Source organism: Lampetra fluviatilis, chromosome 44 (assembly GCF_964198595.1).
Source record: "Lampetra fluviatilis chromosome 44, kcLamFluv1.1, whole genome shotgun sequence".
Lineage (NCBI taxonomy): Eukaryota > Metazoa > Chordata > Hyperoartia > Petromyzontiformes > Petromyzontidae > Lampetra > Lampetra fluviatilis.
In genome coordinates this window covers 5,943,405-5,954,365 of record NC_136318.1, presented here as the reverse complement: position 1 = coordinate 5,954,365, position 10,961 = coordinate 5,943,405, and the positions used below count along the sequence as shown (strand labels likewise).

Here is a 10,961-nt window from a genome sequence, read left to right as displayed (position 1 = left end):
ACGCACTCTCCTACCTCTCCCCTCTTATCTCACTCCACGACCCCTTGCACACACTCTCCCACAGTCGACAGGGGAGGGAGGAGGGGCCCACCGTAGGCGCACACGTGGCTCAACGTGGCTTTCGGCGGCGGATCAAATTCAAATCTCCCGCGCGAACGACGCCCCTCCCCGCACACCCCGCCCACGAGCGCGGCTTCCCCAATTGGTCGCCGCGCCCGTGACGTCACGCCCGTGACGTCACGCGTGACCCGCCCCTTCGAGCACTCCTCACTCAACATGGCGGCGATGAGGCTGGTGAAGGTAAGGGGCAGGGCCGTGGTTGACCTCTGCGTTGCGTCCTTAAGCCGCGGCGGTCAACTCCGACGTAAGAGTCAGGCGCTACCTCGGCAATGCGATGCGCATTGAGGCACGAGCTTCTCGGTAAATATCGAGGTCGGAAACTGGAGGAATAAGCGGCGGGGGTGGTGGGGTCACTCGCCGTAGCGGTAGTTGGCGCGGTAAAGCCGGCATCGCGATCAGGCAAGAGCGTAGGCTTCCATACCGACCAGGCCGCGGCTGATTGTGCTCTGCGTTCTGCTCGCTCTGTCTCCTGTGATCAATGAATTATTGCCTCGCTGCTTCAAGATATTATTTCCAGCGTACCTCTTCGCTGGCTGCCTCGGGGTAGCAGCGTAAATTCCACATTGCGGTGACGTGGCCAGTACATCCATCCATATGCCACTTGCGAACGAGACGACAGCATTTTACCGTAACATCCTCACCCCTTACGAGTTCTCAACTGGGCACGCGAAATACACTTTAATAACAAGACTAGCGCTGTTATTTCTTACGAAGTGGTACGAGCTTTTATCGACCTTGCGTGATGATGGTGGTAATTGCCTTGGGGTTTTAAACTAAACTCCGCTAGCTGTCCAGATATAGTGGTGACTTCCATGCTGTTATGGTGAGGACAGGTTAATCTGGATTTGACGTTTTCGTGACTGCAGGGATCCATACACTGTGGTTCTTTCGGTAAAGTCACGTAGGTAGAAAGTAAAATATATCACGACGTTTCGGGCGCAACACAAGCGTCCGTCATCAGGTGAGACAATCACACAGTGAGGACAGGTCAGTAGTGACAGTCGCTGTCACTTTAAACTTATTTGTAGATATTTTTCAGAAGCGACCTGGCTACCACAAACGATAGCTCAACACTGTGGCTTTTCACGTGGAAATATTAGCAGCCAAATACTCTAAACGTGTGTTTCTTCAATTTAAACGTGGAGGGGAAATAAACCGGAGGACCCGGAGAAAAATCCACGCCACCACAGGGAGAGAGAGACACGCAAACTCCAAATATACAGCAGGTGTCAGGGTTGGGATCGAACCCACAACCTCCTGTATACCAGGCGAGGTAGTTAACATCTCATAGCCACCACGGCACTAAACAGGGTGGTGTGGTAAAGTATGGTCAACAAACCATGTGACTAAAGTTTGATTTGTTTAACCATGAGAAAACGAAAGAAGCCAAGTTTAGTCTCAATTTGCAGGCGTGACCTGGGGTTACCAAGGAAGCCTTCATCCAGCAGTGGATTGACAAAGGGCTGTAAATCAGAGGTTCATTATCTCTCTTTTTTGGAGAGGGAGACGGAGTTACGTAAGGTACAGTTACGCAACTGCAGCACTGTACTATATGTGCGTGCGTGGTGTGACCACTGTCCATTTATGTAACATGCCAGCAAGTTTCGTGGCCTTGAATAATACGTAAATGCAACTGTTTAATTTTACTCGTGTGCCATTACAAATGGGTCACATTCGACGAGTTGTACGGGCTTCGCTGTATCCAGCAGAGGGCAGCACGGCAATGTCCATTGTCAATATTTATACTGGTAGGAACCCACCGGTTCCACCAGCCCACAGGGGATTATTGTGTCCGTCCGTCCGTCGTGCAGGGAGGGGCTGGGTGGGGAGGGAGGGGAGGGTGGGTAGGGGCTGGGTGGGGAGGGGCTGGTCACCCCGTGGTGCCCTTATAAAACTCAACGTTCAACCTACTCACGCCGGCTTGTGCCCGCCCTCACAGTCGGCCATATTTGCGGAATGCACCACGCCGCCGTTGACCCTGCAGGCCATTGACCGAGCAACCCAACGTTCCTACCAGCTCCCTCCGCAGGACAATGTGTTACTGGAGGAATCCGATGAGCTATAAAGCTCTTTTTCACCGACGTCCAGTAGTATTGTCCACTGCACTGCTGGCGAGAGGGTCTCCACTTTAGGGAGCGCTAGAGAACCACCTCAAGAGGGTACTTGGCCTACTCTTCCACACTGGACCAGGCATGTCGTGAAAGGCGGCAGGAGCCACACTTTTATCCCACCACCACAAGCGACTCGGCCGAGGGAAAGATGCCATCGGCTCGATCTCCCGGCGTGGCAGTTGAAACATTGGCACAAGTCTCTTACACCCCCCTTCTTCTGTTCATTAAATCAGTATAAATGGGTGCGCAACATTTAAGTCGATGGGCACGTTGCATGTGTCGGGGTGAAAGTGTGGGTATGCCCACCACTGCCAAAGACGTCTCGGCAACGTGGAAGAGAAGGCAGATAATGCCTCCTAAAGCCTCTCCGTCTCGTGGACGCCCTTCCGAGAGCAGTGACGTAAGCATGTAAGTACAGGGCTACTACATAGCAATACCTAACTTCACTTGCCGGTCAAAGTTCGTCCACCCGCACTATACATGTGTAGAGGAGTAAAATGGGGACGTGACGTCAGGTGTGCCGTTCAGTGCGATCACGTCACGTCTCCTAGGGTACTTAAGGGATACCCCGTGACGTAAGCGAGGTCACTGTGGGAACGGGTAGAGTAAGCAGGGTGAAGAGGGAACCAGTGGGTAGAGAGAGGGATCGAATAGGGAGTCTGGGGAGAAGCCGGTGGTAGCCGTAGAGGTGCTTCTCTCTCCCCTCGGTGGAGTCGGCAGAGTCCACGATCTGACACGAGAGAGAGACCGGAGCGGAGCTAGCCGGCAGGGACCCGGACTCAGAGTAGGACCCCTAGCCCCTGGGAGTTGTGTACCCTGCTGTGTATTATTGATAAGCTTTAATAAACCCTGGCGAAAGCCCTTAACTTACCTCCGTCTCCGAGTGCGTCCGTGGGAGCTTCTCTACACATGGACAGGACGTGCTGTAATGCAACCAAAACAACACACGGCTGTACGCACCGCTCACGCCTCTGTACGCGCGGACACACAGTGGCGTCATCTTTTCACCCCCCCGCGTGATTGCGTGCAGGATGGGCTGGTGGCGCTGGTGACGGGGGGAGCGTCAGGGCTGGGCCGCGCCACGGCGGAGCGCGTGGTCCGCCAGGGCGGCCGCGCCATCCTCGTGGACCTGCCCTCGTCAGACGGCGCCGCAGTGGCGCGCGAGCTGGGGGACGCCTGCGCCTGGGCGCCGGCCGACGTGGGTACCGCACCGCCGGCAAACTGTGTAGCGCCGGCGTCGCCAAACTGCCATGACATCGCGGCGACTGATTCTGACACCGCCACCAGCACTGCCACCAGCACTACCAAGGCCACCGGTCTCACCAACAACACCGCTGCCAACACCAGCAATACCGAGGCCACTCCTGGTGTTGCCAGAGCTATCGATGCCACCGCCGCTGACACCACCGGCACTACCGAGAATCAGCGACACCACTCGCGTCATCGCTCGCCACCAACACCACCACCACCAACACTACCGATACAAAGATTAATTTCACGATATTCAATCAGCCGTTGCGAGAATAAAGTTAGTGGGGCATTGAAATCACCACCACTGCCATCACTATTGCCACCACTGCCACCAATGTCTCCAAACAGGGCCGTTGTGAACCTGGTCGTGTGTGTGTGCATGTTGGGTGGGGAGCTGTCGTGTAGCGGTTAGCGCGCTGCGCTACGAAGCCAACGACTTGAGTTCGATTCCCGCTCACGGCCACCAACACCAGTGACGAGTATCTGAACTGGTTCTGGGTCTCCCCTAGGTCGATTCAACCTCAAATGAGTACCCGGTGTGGTGGTGTGTAAACATCGCCACCGGGGAGACAAAGGCGACCGGAGCGTGGTGCTGACCACCCACGCCCTCGTGCGCCGTGCCGGCCTTCATAAGTGCTCGCTAACAGCACTTGCCCCAACAGTCTGTTCATGCTATACCGGGGATCTTTGTCTTTGTTGGGTGGGAGCAGGTGACGAGTGAGGAGGAGGTGGGGGCGGCGGTGGCCTTGGCGCGGGAGAAGTTTGGCCGTCTGGACGCGGCCGTGAACTGCGCGGGTATCGCCATCGCCCTCAAGACGTACAACTTCAAGCGCAACGCGGCGCACGGGCTCGCTGACTTCCAGAGAGTGCTGCATGTGGGTCACCTGCACCGGCACCACCAACACCGCCAACACCACCAGCACCATCAGCACCATCAGCACCATCAGCACCACCAACACCACTAACACCACCAGCACCGCCAACACCACCAGCACCATCAGCACCACCGGCACCACCAACACGACCAACACCACCGGCACCACCAACACCGCCAACACCACCAGCACCATCAGCACCATCAGCACCACCAACACCACCCGCACCACCCGCACCACCAACACCACCAACACCACCAACACCGCCAACACCGCCAGCACCATCAGCACCATCAGCACCACCCGCACCGCCAACACCACCAACACCACCAGCACCGCCATCATCGGTGGAACCAGCACCGTCAACACCTTCACCAACACTTTCACTACCTTCATCACCGGCAACACCAATGCTACCACCAGCACCATGATCACCAACGATGTTTGCCGATGTTGCTGTTGATGGTTGCGATGCGTGCGGGCGACCGTGGTGGTGATGTTGACGGTGACGATGGTTGCGGTGCACAAAGGTAAACTGGGAGGTTTAGACGGTGACGACGTTGATGACGACGGTTGCGGTGCGCAAGGGTGAACGTGGTGGTGATTTTGACGATGATGACGTTGATGACGACGGTTGCGGTGGGCAATGGTGAACGTGGTGGTGACGTTGATGATGGCGGTTGTGGCGTGCGCAGGTGAATGTGGTGGGCTCGTTCAACGTGATCCGTCTGGCCGCTGGCGAGATCGGGCGTAACGAACCGGACTGCTCGGGACAGCGCGGGGTCATCGTCAACACGGCCAGCGTGGCCGCGTACGACGGGCAGGTGTGACTCACGCGGGTTCTGTGCACAACAATCCCCGTTCACCGCTAAGGGGCGGTTATGTCACCACAGCACTTGTACCATGCTAGCTGGAAAGACAAAGATCCCCCGTTTAGCCTCAACAGACTTTTGGGGCAAGAGCTGTTCACGAGCACCTGTGAAGGCCGGCACGGCACACGAGGGGTTGGGTGGTCAGCCCCACACCCAGTCACCTTTGTCTCCCGAGTGGTGATGTTTACACATCGGACCAGGTACTTATTTGTGACTGAGTCGACCTTGGGGAGGCCCATGACCGGTTGGGATAATCGTCACTGATGTTGGCCGTGAGCGGGAATCGAACTCGGGTCGCCAGGTTCGTAGCGCAGCGCGCTAACCGCTACACCACCGCTCCCCATAGGTGCACACACACACACACTCGCCTTCAATCACACGCATTCACACAAACAAGACAATGATCTCCCACAGAGTGTTGGTGCAAGTGCTATTAGCGAGTAGCACCTGTGACTGTCAGCACGGCACATGAGGAGGGTGGTGTCGCTAGCACCATGCCTGCCCACCTTGGCTTCCCCAGTGCTGATGGTTTATGCGTTGCACCGTAAGCCACTGTTACGAATAAAAACATACACACGTGCACATATATACTCATGTGTTGTGTGTATATTCATGTTTGTTCATACGTGTGCAAACAGTGCATATTGTATGCATGTGTATGCGTATGCTTGTGTGTGGGGAGCGCTAGGGAGCGATGGTGCAGCGGTTAGCGCTACGCTGCGCTAAGAACCTGGCGACCCAGGTTCGATTCCCGCTCACGGCCAACACCAGTGACGATGATCTGAACCGGTCCTGTGCCTCCCCTAGGTCGACTCAGCCTAAAATGAGTACCTGGTGCGATGTGTAAACATCGCTACTAGGGAGACAAAGGCGGCCGGGCGTGGTGTTTTTTTTGGGGAGCGCTGGCGTAGTGGTTACTGCACGGCGCTACACAACCCAGCGACCAGTTTGATTCCCACTTACGGCCAACACCATGAGCGACGAATATCTGAACTGGTCTTGGGCCTCCCGGAGGTCAACTGGCTTAGAAAAAGTACCTAGTACTGTGTGTATAAAACATCAGCACTGGGAAGACAAAGGCAGCCGGGCTTGCTGGTGGCCACCCACCCCCTCGTGTGCTGATCCGGCCTTTGTAGGTGCTCGCGAAAGTCGCCTACAAAGGCCGTTGTCTATTCCTCTGTATGTGTATCTATCTGCCAGTCATCTCAGTCAACCCATGGCACCTGGGTCTGTCCTGTGACCTGCCAGCGGGTGTTCAACACTTCACGTGACCTTAAAGTGCACACAGCCTGGCATGAGCGCCGTGGTGACGTCACCGCCACTTGGTCGGTCGCGAATGGCGTTTTTAGTTGCAGTGTATACGTCTGTCTCTGCGTGCATCTGCGTGTTTCTGCGCGTCTTGTCGATGTTGTACGATGCACAGGTTGGCCAGGTCGCCTACTCGGCCTCCAAGGGCGCCATCGTGGGCATGACGCTGCCGATAGCGCGCGACCTGGCGCCCCAGGGCATCCGCGTGATGACCATCGCTCCCGGTGAGGCCTCCAGAGCGTGCGCGATCGCATCTAAACACACCCTGTCTCGGAGTTCTAACGTCCACTCCTGGTCGTCCCCGATCCGTACGTCATCATCATCGGCAGCCGTGGTTGAGGCAACAATGATGTCGCGTGTAAAAATTAATTCGCAGAAACATCACGGGATTAGGTGGGTTACCCTCCCCGCCCCCCACCCCCCCCGCCAAGAAAGTCAGCGCATGACTTACAAAAAGTCACGCGCTGACTTTCAGGAAGGAAGTGCCCAATCCGACGTGTCGCCCACAGCCACTTCCAAGATGCCACTTTAAGTCTGAATTCAGATTCACGATTTCCATGGCCACCATGGTCAATCTAATTCCTGGATGAAGGCCTCCTCCCCCAAGCCGTCGCCATCTCTCAACAGTCCTTGCAGTAAACACATTGTCCTGCGGAGGGAGCTGGTAGGAACGTTGGGTTGCTCGGTCAATGGCCAGGGGCAACGACGGCGTGGTGTATTCCGCAAATATGCCCGACTGAGGGCGGGCACAAGCCGGCGTGAGTAGGTTAAACGTTAAGTTTTATAAGGGCACCACGGGGTGACCAGCCTCTCCCCACCCAGCCCCTCCCTCCCCACCCAGCCCCTCCCTCCCCACCCAGCCCCTCCCTGCACGACGGACGGATGGACACAATAATCCCCTGTGGGCTGGTGTAACCAGGAGGTTCCTACCAGTAAGAATCCACCCAGCACGTGCACTTGGACTGAGCTCACTGCTCCATCTCCTCTGCTACGCTTCCTTTTCTGGCTGCCACTCGGTTGTTATGCTCAAACCACCGGCCAACATCCCTTGCCGTCAGAATCAGAATCTGTATTTATCCTGGAGATATCTGATGAGTTATGAAGCCCCCTTTTTCACACGTGTCCAGTTTTCAGTGTGGTGGTTAGCGCGCCGCGCCACGAACCTGGCGACCTGGGTTCGATTCCCGCTCACGGCCAACACCGGTGACGAATATATGAACCAGTCCTGGGCCTCCCCTAGGTCGACTCAGCCTCGAATAAGTAACTGGTGCGCTGTGTAAACAACACCACTAGGGAGACAAAGGCGGCCAGGCGTAAAGCTGGCCACCCACCCTCTCGTGTGCCGTGCTGGCCCTCATAGGTGCTCGCTAACAGCACTTGCCAAATTCTATGAAGGCTATATGGGGGATCTTTGTTTTTTGTTTGTATGTATATCTGTTAATGTGTCTAAATACGTCTGCGTGCTTGTATATGCGCGTCTGTCCATCCTCCCAGGCTTGTTTGCGACGCCGCTACTCATGACGCTGCCCGAGAAGGTGCGCGAATTCCTGGCGCGCCAGGTGCCTTTCCCCAGCCGCCTGGGTGACCCCTCCGAGTACGCGCAGTTGGTACAGTCCATCTTGGAGAACCCCATGCTCAATGGGGAGGTCATCCGGCTGGACGGGGCCATCCGCATGCAGCCTTGACTCGCGAGGGGAGTGGTGAGGAGCAGGTGAAATCAAAGTGGACTTTCCCAACAACCTTGCCCCACTCCTCCATGCGACCCCTTTCGTTCCCCACGCAAAGTGGTACGGTCCATCGCAGAGTTGCGGGCAATGGGACCGCGTGGCCAATCGCATGCGAGCTTTGCAGTCGCGTGGGGCTAAACGAGCTAATTCGACGCGACCGCCGCGAGAAAACGGCAAAGCGGCCGTTACGTCGCGTCCGATTGGTTCGACGGGTACCATGCGATCGCTCCGCTGGCGTGCGTTTGGCCACCTACCGCGCGGTGTGCCGCGGAGATATTTTCATGGTTGCAGTGTCGTAGCAAGTTTGGAACGATTTGGCGGGATTGGCCGGGGGGGGGGGCAGGGAGAGAAAAATAGTTAACTCTGGACAGATTTTTTCTGGGTTACAGATGAAACCTTACTTACAAAACAATAACGATGAAATATCTCGAACGACGCTTTTGATTCATGAAACATGCGTGCGCGTCGCACATTAAAATAATGATTCCGAGCTTCTCACTCGTCGAGGGTCAGCGACTCTGTGGCTCTTGGCGACCCCGAAACACGTCGGCAAGTAAGCCAATCGACAATAGAGACGTGACGGTAATTGTTTTCATAGCTTTATTTACATAATTGCATTGTTTTATCCGGATCATCCTCTCCCCCACCTCAGCCATACCCCGGATGATTGAGAGGTTGCCTCTCTCCCTACCTACCTGTAATTTCAGCCACATTTGTACCAGGCAACAACCTCGTACGTCCAACATTTCGCTTGCTTTTGCGTGTAATTTCACGATTAATGTGCAACTGTGAACTGCTTAGGGATTTGCTCGTAATTGTCACGGGTTACTTTCGTTTCGCGAAATCGCCTTTACGCACCCTCACAAAGGCTTCATTAAATCGTCGATTCTCACTTGTAGAGTTACAAACATTCTAGTGGCTCGGGGTGTCACTGAAAACAAAATATGAATTAAAATTTTGGAGTTCACATCCCATCGAATTGTCAGAAACTCCATTATCAGTCTAAACTGCAATGCGATGTGGGTTTATCTAGCGTCGAAATACGACCACATCTCAAGATGCTGTATCGAATGTGGGCGTGTCTATTTTGTAGGGAAAAAGATGCAGTTGGTTCTAGGCAGAGAAAGGGAATCGGGTCTTGAGTTTCAACTTGAACAGGGCAGAGAGAGTCTGTGTGAAGTCTTGAGTATTTGTGCGATTCCCTGTCTCGGCGAATTGCATAAATCTATGAGTCTGTGTGAATCTATGGGTATCAATTCTGTGGGGCCTATTTTTGCGTGAGTCGACGTGTCTCTGTGAATTGTCGTATGAGTCTACGGGTCGCTACGTGAATTGCTCAGCAACCGCACCTCAACAGCAAGAACGGTCATCCTTGCACCAATTGTTGCCTCCCGGCGGTTTGGTTTTGAGTGGTGCCTCCCATCTGACTGGCCACCATCGATGTTACAAATTCAGTTGGTCGCTGAGTTCCCATTTAATTTCCATCCACAAAGTGCACTTCTCAGCACCAATCGCCGAGTTAAAAAAAAAAAAACGACATCAGTTGCCTTGCAGAGTGCATTTCACAAGAAATCACACACGGTGCGTTGCTTAAACACAACAAATAAATGCTTACCACGTTCCTCGGCTAAGCCCAATTTGGGGGAGAGGTCACGACCCCGAGGTTGGGAACTACTGGAGATATCGTGTGTCAGTCAGTCCGTCCGTCCAACGATTTTGACTTTGCCTTTCCCCCGTGAGCGTCGCTCCATCCATTGGCCGTGGTTCACTTCGCGCCAAGCGTTTCGCGTTCACGAATGATTTGTAAAGAATTCTTACAGATTAATAAAGCGATAAAAAATACTTGACGTGAAATATTCGCAAAGTTGTCTCTTCCTGGGTGAAACGTCGTGAGAATTGTTTTGTTTTATTTTTATTATTTTATTACTTCCCTTCTACGTGACTTTACCGAAAGAACCAAGAAGATCTTCCTGGGTGGTTATTTGTGGATTAGTAATTTACTCAAGATTTCGTCTTGTGTGTTCGACTTGGATAGGGATGCCGACGATGACAGTGGTTCTAAAAATGACGAGAAATCAAGACGGACGCACAACTAAACGCACCTATATACACAATGGCATGAAGTGACGGTGACATCACCACTGCTGCGCTCGTGCCAGGCACGGTGCACTTGGAGGCCGAGCGAAGTGTTGAATGGCTCCCTGCCAGCAGGTTACGGGACCGAGCCGGACTTTACGGGTTAACTGACCGAGATGATTGGCAAATGCTCCCCGCTGCTGGCAAAATGAAGGCTTCCCCCCCCACTCCCCAATCCACCACCATGCCCCTTTCGATGTCACGATGCCTCGCTCCTCAAGCCAGATGCTCGTTACCGCTCCATCTCCTCTCACAGTAAGGGTACAGCGATTCCCTCGTTTAACACGGCAGATGCGTTCCTGGAAAGTGGCGCATTAAGCGAGGAATTGCCGAGTCGCTGGATCACGTTTGCGCTGTTAATTCAGCCTGCAGTCCGTCCCATGTCGGGACAGAAAACTGAGATGAGGGTACGCCACCACCACCGTACCCTCATCATTCCGCGTACTGTATCGTACCGCTCAGCCACGCAACTCAAGAAGTTCGTTGGCGACCGCTCAAAGCGAATTACAATGGGAGCGTCCCGCGTTATAACGGACGCTTTCTGCGCTGTGCGAAGTGTTG

At 54.5% G+C, this 10,961-nt stretch overlaps 1 protein-coding gene across 1 annotated transcript; it reads left to right on the top strand.

Annotated features, from left to right (window-relative positions):
• The first annotated feature begins 263 nt into the window (after positions 1–263).
• Positions 264–10,113, top strand: HSD17B10 (hydroxysteroid 17-beta dehydrogenase 10). The gene is made up of 6 exons (XM_078876599.1): positions 264–300; positions 3,262–3,429; positions 4,193–4,357; positions 5,053–5,181; positions 6,653–6,761; positions 8,032–10,113. Exons 1-6 carry the CDS (start codon positions 277–279, stop codon positions 8,220–8,222), a joined length of 786 nt encoding a protein of 261 aa, XP_078732725.1. The 5' UTR covers positions 264–276; the 3' UTR covers positions 8,223–10,113.
• The last annotated feature ends 848 nt before the right edge of the window (positions 10,114–10,961 follow it).

What these genes read in the sequence shown, in the direction of transcription:
- HSD17B10 (XM_078876599.1), top strand. Translation starts at nt 277, where the DNA reads ATGGCGGCGATGAGGCTGGTGAAG. An exon ending in CGGCGATGAGGCTGGTGAAG is followed by an intron (nt 301 to 3,261) that starts GTAAGGGGCAGG and finishes GATTGCGTGCAG; the next exon opens with GATGGGCTGGTGGCGCTGGT. An exon ending in ACTTCCAGAGAGTGCTGCAT is followed by an intron (nt 4,358 to 5,052) that starts GTGGGTCACCTG and finishes TGGCGTGCGCAG; the next exon opens with GTGAATGTGGTGGGCTCGTT.